Source organism: Propithecus coquereli, unplaced genomic scaffold (genome assembly GCF_000956105.1).
Source record: "Propithecus coquereli isolate 6110/MARCELLA unplaced genomic scaffold, Pcoq_1.0 Scaffold256, whole genome shotgun sequence".
Taxonomy (NCBI): domain Eukaryota; kingdom Metazoa; phylum Chordata; class Mammalia; order Primates; family Indriidae; genus Propithecus; species Propithecus coquereli.
The window spans coordinates 603361-623856 of NW_012148130.1; the positions used below are offsets into that span (position 1 = coordinate 603361).

Below are 20496 nucleotides of genomic sequence, written 5' to 3' on the forward strand. Positions count from 1 at the left end.
GCCCTGGCGCCAAGAAGTCCCCGCTGGATGCCGGCTAGTGGGGAAACTGCTACCTGAGGACAGATTTCAGGGCTCCCGGTGCAAGTCGCAAAGTGAGGCCAGCACCTCCCCGCCAGCAGCCCGGTCCCAGACCACGCTGACGCGGGCCCGGCAGCGGGGACACGGGCGTGCGTGGCGGACGGCCGTGGGGCGGCTCAGGCCACACATCACACCAGCCCGTCCTGGGTTCTCAGCTGCGGCTCATCCTGCCTCGTAAAGATGCCGGGGCACCTGCGCAGCGCGGCCAGGCCCACAGATCAGCGCCGGCGCGGGATTTAGAGCGTCTCCCCTCTGCCAGGCCGGTCGGCTTCCCCGCACAGCCGCTGAGGCCTGAGAAATACGGCCCATCGCCCCGGCTGCCGGAGAGACAAGAGAGATTTACTCCCGACCACAGAGACCTGCCTCCGACAGCTGGAGCCAACATAGGCACAGCCGGGCAGCTGCTCCTGCCATAGGAAGGGAAACTGAGGCACGGCAGGGGGTGCAGTGCAGGGCAGTGGCCATCCCGGGCCCACCCCTATGTGCCCCCAGAGCTATGCAGGGCCCTTCGGGTTCCCATGTCACCAACAGCCCCACCTGGGGACCTCCTCTGTGGACACACGGGCTTTCTGCGTTGGGGCAGCAGGGCCAGTCACTAACTTAGGCCACGTGTTCTCCCCACTGGCCCAGAAAACCAGGCGCCTGCAGAGGGGACCACCGCCTTCCTCCTGGTTGGGGTCAGAGCAAATGTCAGCCTCGATGTCCCTCGAGAATAGCTGAGAAGTGGCGCAGTCTCGTCAGCCCCGGCCAGGTCCACGGGAGGCCCAGGAGACAGCTGACAGGAGGCCTGGCACCCAGGGTCAGCACGTCCGTCTACCCTCACGCTCCCGTGGTGGCAGAGATGATGGCGTGAAGCAGCTCTGGAATGACGTCAGCCTTGGAGCCACCCCCTGGATTCTCAGGACCGTCAGGGCCCCAGGGCTGGGCTGGGCTGCCCAGGCCACACCAGCAATCAGCCCGGCATCACCCTGCCTCAGGACAGCGGTCCACCTGCTGCATGCGCTAGCCCACTCTGGGCCCCCGAGTTCCCTGGGAGGTCCAGGGCCTGGCGCCAGGCTCGGCCGTGGAAGGGCCTTGGCCCCTGAGGGCCGCACTTCCGCTGGGCGAGGGGCCTGGGCTGGTCACAGGCCTGGGTGGGGCAGGGTCCCTGCTGCGCAGGCACCGTCCTTACCCCGGGAGCTCTGTCTACCCAGGACCCCCAGCCTGGCTGTGCCCGCGCCACCTGCATGCGCTGGGACCTCAGCCCCCGCCAGGGCCTCAGCCCTCACGTCCCTCACGTCCTTCACGTCACAGGGTTGCCAGTCCCAGCGCCATGACCCAGACCTGTGGGCTCGGGGAACATCCAGTGAAGCCTGCAGAGGACCGTGAGACACTGATACAAAGCGTCACCGGCAGGGCAGGGCCAGGACACTTGGGCCACATGTGGGGTGGAGGGGGCGGGCCAGCAGGGCCTCGGGGCCAGGCAGCTCCGCTCCAGCAGCGAGGGCCCGGGCAGGGCCGCCGGCAGAACGGGCTCCCAGTGCCAGAGTCGAGCAACTGCAGCAACAATCTAAGCAGTGTGGGATCGCAGCTGGAAGGCAGAGCAAACGTCGTCCCTCCGCAGCCACCGAGTACGCCCGTCAGCAGGAGGGGAGAGGCCAATCTCCCGTGCAAAGGGTTCCAGGTGGCGCGCCTGGCTGCTCCGGGACGGAGCTTCACCCCGGCGTGGTGCCCGTTGGGGTCCCGGGACAGCAAAAGCACACGGGGAAACTGAGGGCCCGTGAACAGAGGCTGGCCTCAGCTGACAACATGTGTCGACCGTGGCTCGCCACCCTAACAAGCGCCCTGCTAATGTGGGACGTGCGCCTGGGGACAGGGGACTCTGCACTGTCTCCACTGCTCCACCGCAGGCCTACAGTAAACCCGGTTTTAAAAAAATGACTCTGGAACAAATAAATGCAGTGCAGCAAAAAGGCTACGGTTTGGTGCTGCTGGGGCGTGGGTGGGAGGTGGAGACAGGGAGACCCGCCTTGACGAAAGCCTCAGTCAGAAGGGCGTTTCGGGTCGGCGCGGCGGCTCACGCCTGTAATCCCAGCACTCTGCGGGGCCGAGGCAGGCGGATCGTTTGAGCTCAGGAGTTGGAGACCAGCCTGAGCAAGAGCAAGACCCCGTCTCACACAAAAAAAAACATTACATGGGTGTGGCGGTGCCTGCCTGTAGTGTCAGCCACTCCGGAGGCTGAGGAGGGAGGATGGCCTGAGCCCAGGATGGAGGCTGCAGTGAGCTGTGACGACACCATGCACTCCAGCCTGGGCAACAGAGCACGACTCAAAAGGAAGGCATTAGGGGGGGACCCTCTGGCTGCCCAGGCCCGGGCTTGGAGGGGAGTGTCTCTGAGGACCTCGCCGCGTTCTCGGCTCCCACCCCTCCCAGAGCCTCTCCCCGGACACCAAAAATGTCCTCCTGTGACAGCCACACTGGCTTCTGCAGAGGGGAGACACTGCCACCCCGATGGGCAGACAGACCCGAAGCCTGAGTGTCCCCATGACAACGTGACCCTACATGTCTGGCCACACCCCACACACCTCAACCCCACACCCCACACACCTCAACCCAAGGCCCCACACCTCTACCCGCACCCCACACCTCCACCCCACACCCCACACCTCTACCCCGCACCCCACACCTCTACCCTACACCCCACACCTCTACCCCAGGCCCCACACGCCTCTCCCCGACACACCACATTCTCACCTCTGCTCCCAGCCCCCACGCTGCCCGCCTGACCTACAGGAAGCCCAGACTTCTTGGCCGGCCCAGGGAATTCCTTCCCGACCCTCCCAGCCTCGCGGGTTTCCTGTGTGGAAGCTGGGCCGGATCCCGCCTTGGGAAACACAATGGCGGGAGGAGAAATCACCCGGAGCTTCCTGTTTGCTGGGAGCAGATCGCAGCCCGGCCCTGCCCCAGGGCTCCCCGGCTCTGGGGGAAGCAGAGCAGGTGTGGGGTCTCCATTCCAGGGCACAGAGAGGCGCTGGGGGTGCAGTCACAGAGCAGGGCCCCCTCCGACTCCCCTGGGTCCACGGTGGGGGCACCTGAGGCCCGGGCCACTTCCAGACAGCCCAGAGGCAGCAGGGCTGGCCCTGCAGGTAGACCCAGCTGGGGACAGGCACCGAGCCGTGACCACATGAGGGCAGAGGAAGAAACTGAGGCTCAGAGACAGGCGGAGGCTGGCAGAGCCTCCCCTCCCTGCCCAGACTCCACCCCCACGAGAGAGTGCAGGTATCACTGTTTCTTGGGGCCCACGTGGGGGGTCCCCAGCCACAAGGGCTGGGGCCCAGCAGGAGCCCCACAGAGGCTGCTGGTGGGACCTGGCGCCCATGTCGCAGGGGACCCGGCCTTCCAGCTGGCCTCTGGGGGCCAGAGCGTGGGGCAGGGCCCCGCACACAAGCAGGGAGGAGAGAAGGGCTGCAGTTTGGGTCCCAGGATGCAGCACACTGCCTGCCCGGCTCGCCGGGCCTCCACTGCCACCGTCCCCCGTGCTGCCGTCCCACGAGTGAGCCTGCCCCGCCACCCCCACCCCCACCGCTACCGTGCCGCACCGGCCTCCGTCACCTCCCGCGCCACGGCCATGGGCCACCTTTGCCGCCTCTGCGATGGTGACCACACAAGGAGGCGCACAGGGACCTCTGAGGGCCACGTGCTTGCTCTCGAAGCTCCAGGCCACTGCCCCGGGAGCTGAGACCCAGCTGGGTGACGTGGATTCTGAATCCAGGGCGGGGGGCTCTGCTCCCTTCCTCCCCTGCTGGCCCAGTCCGTGGCAAAGGGAGGCCCCCCACCCCTAGATCGGTCTCATGGCGGCAGCAGGCCTGGCCGGCGCCAGGAAGCCAGACTGCGACCCCCGACCTCTCCCCTCGCTGTGAGAGCCAGGCAGGGCCTGCAGGCAGCTCGGCCCCTGCCCCCCACCCCCGCACACTCCACATCCGCCCTCCTTCAAAGGGGAGGAACACCGAGTGGGGGCATGAGCAGCCCTGTCCTCTTTGGGCCTCAGTTTCCCCAAATGTTCTAAGCAGGATGCACAGGCCCCTCGCAGGTGGCATCAGACGGGGCTGCCTGGGCTTTGGGTCCAATCAAAGAGCTGGGTCCTGGGCGGTTGCAGCTTTCTCATCTGTAAAATGGGCGCACTCACACTCCAGGGCTCCCAGCCAGGTTCCCAGCCTGTAATGACAGGGCTGAGGGCTTTGATGTCCCAGATGAAAGGCCCCAGGCCCCCAGGCTGGCCCCAGGACAGCAGATCCCCATCCAGCAGAGCCCGGCTGGGACAGGGGGAAGGAGGCGCCACCCAGCTGCGCCAAAGCACCCCCCGCCCCAGCCCGAGCCTGGCCCTCAGCGCCCGGCCAGCACGGGGCTGGCGCACAGGCAAGGTTGGGGCCGGAGGTGGCTCCTGGTAAGGAGCAGGCTCTGGACCTCTCAGGTGACTGAGGGACGGGGAGGAAGCAGGTGCCCTCTGCGTAAGGAAGGGACCCACTCCCTCCTCACTGGGGGGTGGTTAGTGCAGTGCCTGCCAGAGAGGGAGCCCCGTCCCCAATCCCTCGCAGTGGGCGGGGCTCTAGGGCAGCCCCCCTGGCCTCCCTGCTGCCCCGCCAGGCCGGCTCTGCCCCAGGCCCTGCAGCAGGGCACCTGCCTGGTGCCTCTGTGCAGAAGGTCAGGGGTCACAGCCGGCTGCACTGAATCAGCAGGACCATGGCCCAAGTGGGCGTCCCCACCTGTCCCCTGAGAGCGGGGGTCCCGGGAGGGGCTGCCAACCCCACCCAGGCTCCACCACCCTTGCCCTGCTTCTACCCGACGCTGAGTCCTCCAATCAGTGGGAGAAGCCACAGCCTGGGCGTCCTGGGGCTGAGGAGCACCACGCCCTTCCCAGCAGCCTGCGCTCCTGCTGGGGTCCTGCTCGGGCCTCAGAAAAGGAGGGGCCTGGGGGCAGGGCCCAGGCTGCAGGACCAGGTGGCCCAAGTGCCCATCTGGGGGCCTGGGTGGGGACAGCCCTGTGGCCTGACCCACGGAGGCCACGTGGCCACAGGAAGGGCTGGGTCCTGCAGGCTGGGAAGGGCTGTGTGTGCTGCACCTGCTGGGGCCGCAGCTGGAGCCCTCCGTCAGGACACGGAATCACTCATGTGTTCACTCCTTCCTCAGCCGGCACCCCCAGCCCCCTGGGGCCCAGCCTTGCGCCATGGGGGGTGCGGTGATGACTTAGCCTGCCCTGCCCCTGAGGGCCCCACCGAGGCTGGGAAACACTGGGAAACACGCAGAGACCACACAGGGTGCCACGCCGTGGTGGAGGCCCCGCGCTCGCGGCCTGCAGCCAGGGAGGGGCACCTGGCCGGCGGGCGTGGAGGGCAGTCCCAGCTCGGCTGCAAAGGCCCAGCTTCTGGGTGGGGCCGAAGGTCCTGCTGGAGCTGGGAGGTGGGTGCAGCACAGTGGGGGGCTCAGGGCCAGGTCTGAGTGTGGGGGCCGCCAGAGGCCTGCCGAGGGGGTGATGCCCAGGCAGCCTCCGTAGGCCTGGTAGGTGGGGCCTGGCTCAAGGACAAAGAAACAGGTTTGGGGGGAAACCAACTGGCTCCGCTGGGGACACGCCAAGTGTGAGGCCCACAGAAACCCCAGAGAGAACAGGAGGCCACCAAAGGCACGGCCAAGGTGGCCGCAGAGGGAGTATGCAGATCAGGTGGGGCAAGGCACTCAGAGACCCAGAGGGGCAGGCCTCCTCTGAAGAAGGGTCACGGACAGCAGTCCCCCAGCTTTTTGACACCAGGGACCGGTTTCATGGAAGACAATTTTCCCACGGACCGAGGGTGGGGGGCGAGGTGTCGTGGGCTGCGGGGCATGCGGGGCTCAGGCGGTGACACGAGGCCTGTTCCCCAGCAGGCCGTGGACCAGTACTGGGCTGCGGCCCGAGGGTTGGGGACCACTGGTCTCGGGAGTGGGACCACAGGAGAGGCCAGCAAACTGAAGCCGGGACACAGCCAGGCCCGAGGCCTCCGGGACTAGTCCCGATCTGACCCCACGGGAGGGGCTGGCTGTGCTGGGTGGGGTCCTGAACCTGGGCCTGCGAGCGTCTGTTCGGAAAGGCAGGAAGGGAGCAAAGACAGCGACAAGGCTCCCAGTGGGGGTGGGGGGCTGCCACCACCCCTGCCTCAATTTCCCGTGATAACATAACCCAGTGGAAAGGCAGCCAGGAGCCCACCAGAAAAGGCTGTTTCCCACCAGCCCAGCCCCCAAGCTGGCTGCCCACGCCAGCCTGGGCCGGAGCTGGACGGAGCCAAGAAGAAGTGGGAGGGGCGGGGAGGAAATGCAGGTAGGGTCGGTCCGCTTGCCACCCTCCCTGAAGGCCTTGCCCGGAAGCCGTCCCACAGACCCCCGGAGGACAGCAAGGTGTTCGGGGAAGCCCAGTGAACTCGGCAACTGCGTGAACAACCGATGCATCTTTTATTCACAAATAAAAGCTGTAGCAAGACGTTATCTACACATTTGTACAAACACCTGGACGCCCCCAAAAACGCACGACAGCCAGAAAGTACAAACCTGTCGTGTGGGGACGTCACAAACATTGGCAGGCTCACCCCTCATCTGCATTTGGCAAGAAGCGCCTCCCAAGGAACCCGGCCCAGGGCGCCCCCCAGAAAGAGCCTGCCTCCCGCAGCTGGGGAGAGCCGGCTCAAGGGGCACCTTCCGTAGAAAACCATAGAAACATAGATCATTTGTCTGCAAATTCCCACGGCAAAGTCCGCATTTATAGACAAAATGATACAAAAATATGAACCGTACAGAACCCTTACAAAACCCTTATCCCCCATCTTTGTTGGCGGCGGTGGTTTGTTTCGTTTTGTTTTTTGCTTGTGGTTTTGGTAAAAATTCCTGCCGTGGAAGAGGCAGCGTGTGCCTGAAGTCCAGCCCTTGTCAGCTGCCTTTGCTGTCTCAGGACAGCGCAGGGTCCTCGGGGAAGGGAGGGAACCCGAGGCCGCCATCCCAGCCGCAAGCCCCCTGGCGGGGATCGGCGTTGGGAAGGACACAGACCCCGACTCGGGCTCTGCCCGAGGAAACCGCTGCCAAGGAAAGTGGTCCTGAGCCTGAGAGCCCTGCTGGGCGCAGGCCCGTCCTGCCACACACTGCTCGGCCGCGAGCAGGCGAGACCCAGACAGGGTCGGCTCCGGCCCGGCCCGCGCCGTGGGCCCGAGCTCACGGCCTGCTGGTGTCTTGAGTCCATAGCACCAAATGCAAAAAGGAGAAAAGTCAAATCAAGGTCAAAGGCACTTGCGTTGCTGCTGGGTGGCAACAGTCTTTCGGTCTCTCGCGCACGCGCTCCCTCCCCTAGGCCGGCCCTCCCGCCCCTGCTCTCCTCTCTCGCAGGCCCCATCCGGCGTCCCGCACAGCCCCGCGTCCTCCTCCCGCAACCGCGACACATCCGCGCTCCATCCCACATGCCGCCCTCACACCCCCTGCACGTCCCCTCCCGTGCCCACTGCCAGCCTCAGACGTCCACCTCCTGCGGCCCCAGGACAGCTGCGGTGGCAGCAATGCTGATGTCGAAGCAGGTGACCATCATGACGTGGGCCTTGCACAGGTTCACGCACTGCTCCAGGGCCACCGTGGCTCGCTCCAGGGCCACCAGGTACTCGGCCGACTCCGGGTCCAGCTCCGGGTCCACCTCGACTGGGCAGGGGAGGGCGGCGGGTCAGGCGCGGGGCCGGGGCAGGAACGGTGTCCCCCCGGCCTCCCCGACGGGGTACGTGAGCGCGACCGCCAGGACTCAGAGAGCAGAGGGGCTGCTCCAGGGCACACAGGAGTCAGGAGGGCCAGGGTGGGGCACGGGCTGGGGTCCCACAGGTCTGCGCCCCCCTGGGGCCCGGGGCGACACTCACACTGCTCCAGCCAGCGGCCGGGCTCCACCATCAGCCGGCCCTGGGTCTCGGCCAGCTCTGCGCACAGGCGCTCGTGCTTGGCCCGCACCTCCTGCAGCCGCTGCTGCCTGCGCTCCGCCTGCCTCAGTCTCGAGCCGACACACGGGCCCTGCGCAGGGCGGTGGAGGGGCTCAGCGCGGAGGATGGGGCCTGGGCCCACGGACTTCCAGCACCCCAGCATGACGCCTACTCCCTCCACCTGCCTGCCGGCCCGGCAGGCACACAGTAGGGCCTCAACGAGGGGGTGGGTTGGGGCTCCTGGGGCCCCCACAGGTACGGCCCTGTGTGTGCCAGTACATGGTGCCCCTGGGGCAGCCTGCCAGTGCCTGCCTGGATCCTGGCACAGTTCTGGGACCCCAGACCAGGCAGAACCCCAGGGGACAGCAACGGTGGCCTCAAGACCCCCTCCAGCCACCAACCCGCTGCCCACCGCGGACACCGCAGACTGGGCAGAGCCGGCTCCTACCTTCACGTCCTGGAAGGGCTGTGGACGAAAGAAGGCAGGGTTAGGGACTGCCGGGCCACACCCCCAGGGGCCTGGCGAGCCCTCACGCGGCCACCCAGCCTCCCGCCAGGGCTCAGCCTCCACCCCTAGCCCACCATGGGCCTGACCTCGGCTGGGTCCTCCCGCGGGGCCGGACGCGGCCGTTGCAGGCGCTCCACGTCGTCGATTTCATACACCTTGATCTCGAAGGGCTCCTTGAGGGAGCTGGCCAGGGGCGGGGGCAGGTCCACCCACTGCCCGGGGAGGCTGGGCTTGCGGCCCAGGGCAGCGGCGTCCGGCAGTGGCGCCGGGATCAGCCGCCGCCTCTGCAGACCTGAAACAGAGCCGGGCGCTGCGTGAGCAGCTGGGCCAGGGCCCACCTGGGGGCTCGAGGGGCCCACCCTAGGACTCAGCCACGCCTGCCCGGGCAGAGTGGGGGCCGGAGAGCGGCTGCTGCTCTGGGCGTGTGCACACGGCAGAGGCCTGTGCCGCCGGCACGCTGGGGAGTCCGCAACTAGCAGGGGCCTGTGCCTCTGGGCTGTGCGAGGCTGTGCCTGTCTGCCAAGCACCTCCCAGCCCTACAAACTGTAGAGGGCTGTGCACACGGCAAGGCTGGCGCTTCCACCCACCTGTGGCCCTCTTCTTAGGAGACTTGAGGCTGCGGCAGCGGGCGCCGGGGGAGGCGGCCCCGCTCTCGCTCATGGAGTCGGGGGCGGAGGACGCACTGCCGGTGGCCTCGCTGTCCCGCATCATGCTCTCGTAGCCGCTGCTGCCACCGCTGTGGTAGAAAAGGGCCGTGCGGCCCATGGCAGGCGGGAGCTCCCCGCTCAGCACGCTGCTGTTATCGCTGCCGTGGCCACTGCTGTAGCGCTGGGGCCTCCGCGGCGCCGTCACCTTGCTGTAGGGGGAGGGCAGCGCCGGGCACGGGGGCGGCCGCTCCTCACCAGCATTCGCGCCGCTGTCATTGCCACTGTCCGAGTCGGCCGCGCCCCACGAGGGGCTGCCTCTGCTGGGGGCTGCGCTGGCCGCCAGCTCGTTGACACGGCTGTGGGCAGCCCGGAGCGCCTGCTTAGTGCCCATGATGGTGCCCCGGCCAGTCTTGGCCCCGACACCCGGCCCAGACTTCGGGGCCACCCTGGCACCTGTCACAGGGCCACCGGGGGTCCTGCCCGCCACAGAGGCCAGAGGCTTGACTGAAGCACCCAGAGCCCGTGACCCACTGGCCACTAGGCTCCGGCCCTTGGCCCCACCAGGCGGGGCCTTCGGGGCCCCCACACTCTTGGCCAGGCCGCTCCTGCAGGCAGGGGCCGGTCCCGGCGTGGGGCTGGCAGGCGGCACACCCAACCTGGGCACGGCCCGGGGCGGTCGCCCAGGGGCTTCCCTGACCTTGCCACCGTGGGCCAGACCCTCGTACCGCTCCAGAGACCCGTGGCCAGCAGGACGGTACACAGCCTCCACCTTGCCGGCCCGGGCCTTCAGGCTGGATGTGGCCCTGGGGACAGGGTGGTCAGTCCGGCCGCTGGGCCTGGCCTCCTCCTCCCCTCGGATGACAGTGGCAGCCCCAACCCGCATCAGACCCACAGCTTGGGTGGGTGCCAGGGCCGGGCCGTTCTTGTGCTCCAAGCTGGACTTCCGCACCGGCGGGGCCGGGGGGCCTGCCCCACTGGGCCTCGGGAAGAAGCCCCCCTTGGGAGCCATGCTCTTCTTGCCGGTGGGGGAGGCCTTCAGGCTGCCGGAGCAGCCCGCCGCCTCGGCCAGAGTGTCCCCACAGGACACAGCAGGCGAGGTCACGCCCAGCGTGGTGGCACCCCTCCGCAGCGGCGGGATCCGGGCCACAGCCTCCGGCCTGTGGGCCACCCTGGCCGCCACCTCACACCCGGCCACCACCCTCTGGGCACAAGCCGGTGTCGCCTGGGCTTGAGGCAGCCGGGGGCAGCCCGGAGTGGGGCTGGGGGCCCTGCCGGTGGAGGCCGCCTGGAGCACGTCACAGTCACCCACCCGGAGCAGCCACGGGTCCTCGAACAGGCCTCGGCCAGGCGGGCTCTGGCCCAGGTGAGCGCAGCCTGCGCGGCTGGCCGCTGAGGTAGTCCTCGGCTTCCGCGGGAGGCTGGAGTGGATGGTCTGTGCCGTGGCCACCATCGGAGGGGACCCAGCATGGGGCTCCCTCCCCGGTGGGGCCGGCGCTGCCTCCAAGGGCTGAGGACCCCGGGCCGGGCCAGGGCTGTCGGCTCCGTCTTGCTGTGGGACGCCGCGGCCGCCGCCCTCCAGAGGCCTGTCCAAGGCGGGGGCGTCGGGCCCCGTGGGCGAGTCGGGGCTGAGGGGAGGCTGCGGCGGGGGACCGAGTGGTGGGCTGCCCAGGCCCTCGGGGGCGGGCGAGGTGTACGCATCGAACTCGTCGTTGATGCTGCTGATGATGCTGACGGGCCGGGAGCCCGAGGCCAGCGCCTGCAGGGAGCAGCTGCTGCCCAGGCTGGCCAGGCTGGGGGGCCGCCCCGCACCCGCGAGCCCGCCCAGGGACAGCTCCTCCACCACCGTGAACACCAGCTCGTCCTCGCCATTGAGCTCCACGGGCTGCTGCAGGGTCACCGTGGCGGTCAGCAGGCTGCGCTCCAGACAGTGGCGGCGAGCAGTCGGGCAGGGGAAGGCCACGTCTGGGAGCAGGGGGGGCCCACTCGTGCCCACGGGGGGCGTCCGCACCACACTGTCCGCGTCCCCTCCGCTGGACTCCTCCGGGGCTCTGGGAGCTTCTGGCTGAAGGGGCGGAGGGGCCGGGCTGGGCAGTGGCCTCCTACCCCCACCCCCTGGGGCCTTGTCCAGGGTGGGCAACGCAGGCCGGGTGCCGCCGTCCTCGCTCTGGTCACCCCAGGCGCTGGCCTTGGAGGGCTCCGGGGCACCCCGGTGGGTGTCCAGGCCGGGGCTGCCTTGAGGGGTGCTGGCCGCCATCGGGGAGCCCATGGCCTTCCTGGGGGCCGCAGCCTCGGGTGCTAAGGGCTTCCTGCTCCCTCGGGCGGGGCTGGCCCAGGCCCCGTTGGAGCCACCTGGGGGCCCCGGGGGCCCCTCGCTGCCGTCGATGCATTCCAGCCGCTCCTGCAACTCCGCGAAGGTGCTGCAGCGGAAGTGGTCGGCGTCTCGCGGGCCCACGGACGGCCGGCGGCGGCTCAGGGCGGGGATGATGGGCACGACGTCGGGTGGGCCCTCGTCATCCGTGAGCTCCCGGTCCGACAGCGCCGCCCCGCCCGGCCCCACGTAGATGACGGTGTCACAGGACTGCTCGCTGCTGGATGAGTAATCCGGGTCTCTGGGCAGCCCAGGGCCCGGGCGGTCGGGGTCCAACGCGACGGTGCGCGGGTGGAAGGGCCGCAGGTGCGGGGGGCGGCGGGCGCGGCCCTCCTCACAGGAGCTCTCCCCGCCCGAGGAGCTGGAGGCGTACTGGCGGCAAAGGACGCTGCGTGAGCCCGGCCCCCCCACCCAGCGCCCTCCTCCCTGGACCCTCCCACGACATAATGCTGTGGTCCCTGTGACGGAAACCACGGCAGCGGCCACTGAGCAAGTCCTGCCGGGACGCTGGGAACCCCACTGAAAGTCTTAGGCAAGATCCTACGTGACTCCTGTCAGCCACTTCGCAAGGAAAACAGCGCCAACCAGCATTTCAGGGAAGGAGAGGAGCTCAGAAAGACGAGGGCGTCTGCTCACGGCCGCAGCTGCAACCCAGGACTCAGGCCCAGGGCCGCACGCCCCTGTGGGGGTGCCTGGGAAGCCCCCTGTGAGCTGGCTGCGCAGCTCTCCCAAGCGCCCTGGGCCTGGTGTGGGCGGCAGGCTGGAGAGGAACTAGCCCCGCGCCAGGGACGCACAGCAGGCCCACCTGCCCCTCCCCCGCCATGCCCCGCAGGAGCACCAGGAGCCAGGGTGGGCAGGAGATGGGCCCACCTTGGTCTTCTTCCTGCGCAGGCGGTGGATGCGGGCAGCGAGCTGCACAGTGCTGAGCGTCTCGGCGTGGTGGGCCGGTGCATCCGAGACATGGGCGATCATGGTGGTGTGGCAGCTGGTGGTGGCCAGGGACTCCCGCAGCAGCATGGTGAGTCTGTGGTCCCTGCGGGCCGAGGGGGCTCAGACCTCAGCGTGGGAGGCTGGGTGAGGGGGAAGCCGGGGTCCGGTCTGGCATCCGCTCCGTCCCTGCACCCTGGGCTCCAGCACCTGCCCCCAGCCCAGCGCCGGGCCAAGGCAGCCCCCGGGCAGCCAGGCCCCTCAGGCGGGGGACGAGCAAAGAACCCAGGAGCCTGAGAGCCCCCCGGACTGCGGACGCTCCAGACTCGAGGGGCCTGGCCCCTCCCCAGCCCACTGCCCCAGCCCCCGACCTGCACCCACCCCATGCCTGCTGAGGCGCCACACTCACCGGTAGGGCACGTGCTTGGCTCCGTTGACCAGGGCCAAGATGACACTGCCCAGGGCCGACAGGGACAGACACAGGGGTCCCCCGGCAGCCTCCCCAACCCTGCCAGACGCCGCCTCACAGCTGCCCAGGTCAATGAGATGCAGGCGGCTTCGGCCTCCGGACACTGGAACCATAGGGCAGGCAAATGACGGTGAGGCCCCAAGGCCCCCAGGCCCTGCCCCACGGCCCCACGCCAGGCCAAACAGGAGTCTTCAGGGGACACCCCAGGGGGACAGTGGACGCCAGGGACCCTGGGCCTGGTCTCAGCTGATGTGCACGTCCTGTGCGCACACGCGGGGCATGGCACCTACTTCCTCCCCGGTCGCACTTCTCCACGCGGTACTGGTAGACGTGCAGCGTGAACAGCATGTGCGAGCTGCGCCGGGCATCCTCCCCGCAGCCCGCGCGGCTGGTGCTGCGGGCCGCCAGCGCCGCGTCCAGGTAGAAGGCCGCCTTCTCCGCCGTGGGCGCCCTCAGCTCGCTCTGGTTCAGGAGCTGCAGGAAAGGCAGAGGCGAGGGCACCCTCAGCGGCTCAGGGCCAAGCGCAGCCCCAGCCTGCACGCCCCGAGCTCCCCAGCGAGACAGCGGAGTTGGCGCACCTGCGCCCCACACACAGGGTCCTCCCGCAGGTACACTCCTGGAGACTGGGCGTCCTGGAGGCTGCCAGAGGCCACCTCGGCCAGCAGGTCCCGCAGGTTCTGCTCCCGGCCGCACACCTCCACGGCCGAGACGCGGATGGAGAAGTGGGCGCCCGTCCTCTCCTTGCGCTCCGCGACGAGCTTAAAGAGCCAGGAGATGGCGCAGGGCACGATGCCCAGGCTGCGGGGCGAGCTGTCCTTCCCAATCATGGTGTACGACTTCCCTGCAGACGGCGCAGCCACGTCAGCCCCCACACGCCACACGCAAGCCCTCGAAGCTGGGCCGGGCCCGGGGCCAACTCCCCAGCCCTGACAAGGATCCTCAGGGCCAACCTGGGCCACTGAGACCTCAGGGGCCTCCTATGATCCATTCCAAGGCCTCTGCCTTCCAGCTCTGCAGGGCTCCCGCTCCCTCTCCACGACCCCTGACCTCACATGCCCATCCACTGCCCAGCTGGAGAACCATCCCCCTCCCCGCCTGGGGCGGAGCCAGTGACCGCAGCAGCAGAGACGGGTGTGGGGGCGGCTGGCGGCATTCACCCAGGGCAGGACAGCGCACTCACCAAGGCTCATGTGGCCGAAGGAAAAAATGCAGCCATCAGCCCCACTGACCACAGACTGCAGCACGTCGGCCACGGTCCCCGAGCAGACCTCAGCCTAGGGAGGGGCACAGAGAATCGGGCGGTGCCAGGGCTGGGGCCTGCGGCCACCTACCTTCCACCACATCTGTGAACCCAAAACCTGTCTGTCCCTGTCGCACACAGGCCGTCGGCCCACAGGGGGGCTCGTCTGGCACACGCAGGACCACAGACACGGCTCCCACGTGCACACAGGAAGCACGGAACACACATGAACAAGACACAGACCATGCACAGCGAACAGAGGATGCACCAGCCAGACACGTGTGCACACGCGGACACACATCACTAAAACAGAAGTTCTGTGCCGACGTGCACGCATGCCAGGGACAACCACGACACACGGTCTCAATGCACACGGTACACGCAGGGGCGTTGGATGCCCCCATGCTCAGGGCAAAACGCACCACTGCTCAGAAAGCTTCCAAGCAGGGTGGGCTCCGGAAAGCCAGGCGTTTCCCAGCGACTGGGCCTGCAGCAGCGGCAGTGACTGGGTGGAGCCCCCCAAGGGTAGACTCGGTGGGCACCGGGCCAGCTGGGCCTCGCTCTCCGCCTCCTTCCTCCTCACCTCACGCAGACGGGCCAGCACAGATCTGTCCCTGGTCCTGAGCCAGCGGCGGCCCCCACGCCCCCAGGAGGACGCCCACCCAGCCTGCCTGCCGCCGTACCTGCTCGGAGTCCTGGGGGAAGACGGCATCAAAGGCAAACAACCTGGGCACTGCTGCGGTGGCGGCTCGCCGGGGGCCTGCACTGCCCGGGGGACCGGCAGCTGGATCATAGAGAGTCACCTGCTTCTTCCGAGGGTCCACCTTCAGGAAGGACGTGGACTCGGCCGAGCGCTGGGCCCCCTGGGCCGGCCAGACCCGCAGCACGACCTTCACCTGGGGGAGGAGGGGGCACACCTGAGCTGATTACAGGGCAGAGGAGCCGCGAGTTGGGGCAGCCGACCAGGCCTGGCACAGGCACCCATGCGGCAGGAATGCGGACACCGCCCCTGCTCGGGGGGAGCGCAACCCACACGAGGTCACGGCACAGGGAGAAGATGAACCCAGGCAGAGGGAGGCTGGCCGGTACACACCCCAGTGGCCAGGACGGGGTACAGAGAGCAGGAGGCAGCAGGCTGCAGACCCCTCAGTGCGCAGAGGGGCGCTCAGTCCTGCAAAGCAGCTCTGCCCAGGCTAGGGCAGGACGGAGCAGGACCCCTTGCCCAGCACCCCAACACTTCTCCCATCCAGAGACCCTCGGGCTCTAGGCCAAAGTCCTCCAGGGGCTGAGGGAGCGGAAGGGGGCGGCGGGAGAATTTGTGGAATGGGGGACGACGCCCCACATAAGGGTGAGGCCTCGGAGGCCTGGGGAGACTGTCAGGCAGCTGCCGCTCTGACCCACGGCCGGCTGGGAAAGCCAAACCCAACACCCACAGGCCGGCAGGACTCGTGAGCAGAAGCGGCAGAAAATCCTACGAGAACGACAAACCCGGATGCAAAAGAAAAGGAGGATCCGCCCCAGGAGAGCTGTGACCTCTGCAACCGTCTGCCGCGCGCCCTCCGTGCGGGCTGGGGCACTGAGGCCGGGTGGTGCAGGGGTGCACAGGTCAGGCGCTGGCGGCAGGAGGGTGGGCTGGGCTTCCGGCCTGAGCTCCCCAGGCCCTGGCAGGTGACGCGCAGCCCTGGCTCGGGCAGCGTCAACCGTGTCTCCAACACACAGAAAGATCCCAGCCCGTGCCGGTCTCGGGAAGCCCTGGACCGCCGGCCCCGCACCCTCAGAGGGCAGATGCTCAGCGGGCGCTGCCGGGGCCCAGCGCGAGCTGCGCAGCAGACGCCCCAGACCCGTGTGGAGAAAGGACGCCCCGAGAGGTGCATGGCGTGCACGGGCGCCGGGGGACGGGGCAGGGCTCTCAACGCGCAGGTGCTACACGCCCGCGAGCCACCCTGAGTCAGGGGCCCTCCTGGAGGACACCACAGTCTACCCTGCGGTGAAATCTCTGATTTCTCCACTACGGCGTAAATCAAATTACCCGAGACTCATTTCAGAGCCAATATTTTTCACAGATTTAATTGTAAGTGACAGATACATAACGCCGGCAAAATTGGTTTACCGTGGGTAGTGCGCGCCAGGCGCCATCGACGCCCCTTGGGCGCGTGTGGATTGATATGCAAACCTGCTCGCTCTCCGGGGAGGAGCCCGGAGACACGTTCTATTGTGCCTCTCAGAACCGGCTCCATTAGGCGAGAATCGATTCTTTTATTCCCCGACGACACGAACAAATCTATTTCGTTTCCAAACGCTGCTGCAAAGCAGACGAAAACGCGAAAACGCACGCTTCCCGGTAATTTTTGGCAATTTTTTGCAGCGTGAACTCCTCGCCACTTCAAGAGCACGTTTGAGAGAATTCCGGGCGGGAGGGGAGGCCCAGAGAAGCCTCCAATCTGGCTCTGACACCTCCTGATGGCCACCCGCTCAGTGGTGGGATTAATCCCAGAGCCCGGCCTCCTGGGGAGGGGACTGAGCACAGCGGGGCACCGGCCCACTAGCCTACCCCTGCCCGCGCTGCCCCGTGCCAGCGCCAAGCCATTGTGTGCGAGAGACAACCCAGTCATTACCGCGGGAATGACAGGGTCTTTGCCGCAGACAGGCCTGTCAAGGCTCTCCCCAAATGTTCAGATATTACAAAGCCCTGCTGAATAGCTGCTTGGTAGGGAAAAAACACATTTTGCATAAAAAAGGGCTTCCGGCTCCCAAGAGGTGGCCCAGGCAGGCGAGGGGGGAGGGGCGCTTCTCAGCACCCACCCAGAAAGGGATGTCTTTTTTAATACCACAATGTGATGAATTATCTTAAGTAGCACATTAATGTCAGAAATTGAGCGTAATCTAACTTCTTTTCAGTGACAATATTAAACGCCTTTCAGGTGGCATTTCTGCCCATGTGACATTAGCGCTAATAACACCCAGGGAGCTGGGGAGGGGCATGGCGGGGGCTTCGAAGGCTGGTGGCCAAGGGCTCCTTGTCTCTGGGGAAGGGCTGAGTAGCTGGGGAGGGGAGTGGGGCGGTTCTGCCACAGGGAGGAGGGAGAAGCCCCCAGGGATCCTTGGCTGGGGCAGAGCAGCAGCAGTTCTGTGCTGCAACGTGCACAAGGGGGCCAGGAACCCCTCAACCTCCACCCCTCACCCCTGCTTGCAGATGGAGGGGCGCAGACGGACCGATAGGCTCAGTGGCCAGGCCAAGGTCAGAGCCAGGAGTCCAGTGCCCGGCTAGAAGCCCACACACTGCCCGCCTGCCCTGGGGCCCCGACCTCAGCCGTCCCTCCCCGGATCTCGGCACGCTCTGCAGCCCACGTGGCCGGCAGCACCCACCGGCCCTGTCTAAGGGGCTGTCCAGCGGGGAGAGGACGCTGGGGTGCACGTGTCGGCCGGGCCTGGCCCAACCTCTCTCCTGGGCCAGAACACGGGGCTGACGACCCCGCCTCGCTTCCCAGGGCGGCCGCGGGAGAAACAGCCCCCGTGCAGGGCACCAGGGACACAGGGCGGGAACCCTCCCTCTGCCCCCCAGCCACTAGCAGTGCTGGGCATGGGGGCATCCCAAGGCGCAGGGGACCTCTCCAGGCAGCCCCCGCCCTGGGCTGGGCAGAGCGGTGAGAGTCGGCAGCACCAGGACAGAGCTCGCTGACTTAGGGTCACTGACTCAGAACATGCTCGCCAGGGGGACGCAGAGATGGCCCGGCCAGCGTCCCCCCACAGATGAGCAGGGCCCGAGGCAAAGGAGATTCATCCAGTTCCGCCAAGGTGGGGGGACGTGCCGGGCAAGGACCCAGAGCTGGGGAGTTCCTGAGGCGCACCCCCCGATGCGCACGCAGCTCCACGCACTGCCAGCTGCCCGGCACCCAGCCACGGCCAGCCATAGCCACGGCCGCAGCCAGCAAGAACTGCCAGTTCACCCCTCGGGCCCCCAGCCCACCGGCCGCCCAGGGCCACCTGTGCCCTCAGGCCCACTCCTGGAGCCAACCCTCCCTAAGACCCACCAGCGCCGGGACCACCGGCCAACACCAGCGCAGGCCTGAGGAAGGCTTGGGGGTGGGTTGGGAGGGAAGCCCGTGGCTCACAGCAGACATGGGGGCCCCCCAATGGCAGGTGTCGCTACCTCCCCAGGCCTCTCGGGGGTGCAGCCAGCACCAGGGGCCATAGCTCCTGGGGGAGTGCAGGCCGGCCAGCCTGTCCCCTCGCCAGGCGAGGCCCTTGCCCCCTCCGGGCCTCAGTTTCCCCAACTGCAACGAGGCAGCCTAAATCAGCCCATCACACATCGCCCTTCCCACGGCCACGACTGGGACCTGCCTGGACGTGGCAACGCTGGAGAGCTGCAGGTCCCAACCGAACCCGGCCCTGGTCCGGCAGTGCCCCGCGGAGACCAGCACCTGGCCCTGGAGCCGCTGTGGACGCACTACCCCTCACCCCCGGCTCTCTGGGCCTCAGTCTCCCCATCCGTGCCCCGCTAACCATCCTCTGCCCGTCTGGGAGGAGGAAGAGGGAGCTGCCCCATCTGCCGCCCCGCAGCTCCTCAGACACCCTGGCCTCCCCCGCCCGGGCCCCTGAACTCGGGGTGGGCCCACCTTTCCCACGCTGCCGGAGTTGTCCTTGGCCTTGGAGGTGGCCCTGAGCAGGCAGGGGGGTGCGGGGGGCGGCCACAGCTGCAGGACCCCACTGAAGTCGGTGGGGTACACGGAGGTGCCTCGGGTGGCCGGAGCCGGCGGCGGGTGGGTCTTCTTGCGCTTGGAGGCCAGACTGAGCTTCTGGGCGGCCCTGGGGAGGAGAGGCATGGGGCACTCAGTGGGTGCCAGCAGCTGTCCCTGTCCCCGGCCCTCGCGAGGCACCAGGCAGTCTCACCCTCAGAACCCCATCAGCCACCACCGGGAGACTCGTCCCAGGAGACGTGGCCAGAACGGGGCTGTGTGGCCTGCACATCCTCTCTCCAAGTGGGGGCCTCTGCGCAGCCCCTCCCAGGCCAACGGGCTGGGCGCCCTGCCTGTGCCCGCGCGGGAGGCGTGGTCCTCCCACCCCCACCTCCTCCCCACCCGGCAGCGGCGCAGGACAGCGAGAGCTGTGCCGGCCATACTGCCCAGGCTGTGACTCGGACCTGTTGACCCAATCTCTCTGTGCCTCGGTTTCCCTGGCTTTAAAATAGGATGACGTGACCACTGGAGGCTTCCGTGTGGCCCTGGGGAGCTGATGCATTCAGGGCACCCAGCACAGTGCCCGCATACAAAAGGAGCTCCATTAACGCTGCCATCATGACTACCATGCCCCCCCTCGCCCCTCTGCATGCACCAAGGCCCTGGATCTGTCCTGGAGACGCTGCCTGGGCCCCAGTGGCCTGGTCACCCTGCCAGGAAGGCCTCCGTGGGCTCCGGCTGCCACCCGCCTGCCCCAGCCTCAGCCGCGCCCCACGGCGTCCCACGGAACCCACAGTCTCAGTAGACCCAGACCCCTCCGAGGCCCTCTGGGGCTGTGGCTGACACCAGGGTTCTCACACCCTCAAGGCGGTGCTGGGCGTGTTTGGTAGCCACTGGTGTGGACTCCCAGGGGACCCCAACACACACGCACGCACACACACACATGCACACATGCACACACACGCACACATGCACACACACACGCACACTCGCACACACACACATGCACACACACGCACGCGCACACTCGCGCGCACACACGCACACACACACGCAAACACACGCACGCGCGCACACACGCGCGCACACGTGCGCACACTCGCACCACAGACACAGTCACGGAGACACACAAACGTGAGATAAGCACACACACAGAGACACACAGGGACACACAAACGTGGGATAAGCACACACACAGAGACACACAGGGACACACAAACGTGGGATAAGCACACACACAGAGACACACGGACACTCACACTGCACCCGTGGGCCCTTGCCCACGACAGACCTGCTGCCAGGGACGCACCCCAGGTGGGCTCCCCTGCTCACCCCATTTGTTCCCGGGGCGACTTCTCTGCACCCACCGGCCCACGCATGGAGCCACCACCGCCCTCCCCACACTCCCTGCAGCGTGCGCCCCAGGCCCCCGACACCAGCTGTGGGCCCCACAGCACGGCGACAGCAGGCCGCGCAGATGTGAAGGACGCCTCCCCGGGCCTCCGTCGCCCGCTCTGAGCAGGAGGAGTGGGAGACAGGAGCTGGGGCTCGGCGGGGGCGGGGCTAGATGGCTGCGGCCTGGACCCTCCCGGCTCGCCCCGCTTCCGCACCCCCAGGGCCACTCGCCCCACAAAGCC

At 67.8% G+C, this 20496-nt stretch overlaps 1 protein-coding gene across 1 annotated transcript in view; it reads right to left on the bottom strand.

Moving 5' to 3' along the window:
* Window positions 1–7407: 7407 nt before the first annotated feature.
* The window catches only part of KIF26A (kinesin family member 26A), a 38006-nt gene continuing 24917 nt past the window's right edge, over window positions 7408–20496 (bottom strand). The window contains exons 5-15 of the mRNA XM_012647053.1: window positions 18800–18989; window positions 14867–15079; window positions 14124–14217; window positions 13522–13784; window positions 13234–13417; window positions 12884–13046; window positions 12418–12580; window positions 9120–11919; window positions 8619–8824; window positions 7968–8115; window positions 7408–7758 (exon numbers count right to left, since the gene is read on the bottom strand). Of these exons, the coding sequence (XP_012502507.1) occupies window positions 7577–7758; window positions 7968–8115; window positions 8619–8824; window positions 9120–11919; window positions 12418–12580; window positions 12884–13046; window positions 13234–13417; window positions 13522–13784; window positions 14124–14217; window positions 14867–15079; window positions 18800–18989 (4606 nt within the window). The 3' untranslated portion in view covers window positions 7408–7576. The remainder of the gene's footprint in view (window positions 7759–7967; window positions 8116–8618; window positions 8825–9119; window positions 11920–12417; window positions 12581–12883; window positions 13047–13233; window positions 13418–13521; window positions 13785–14123; window positions 14218–14866; window positions 15080–18799; window positions 18990–20496) is intronic.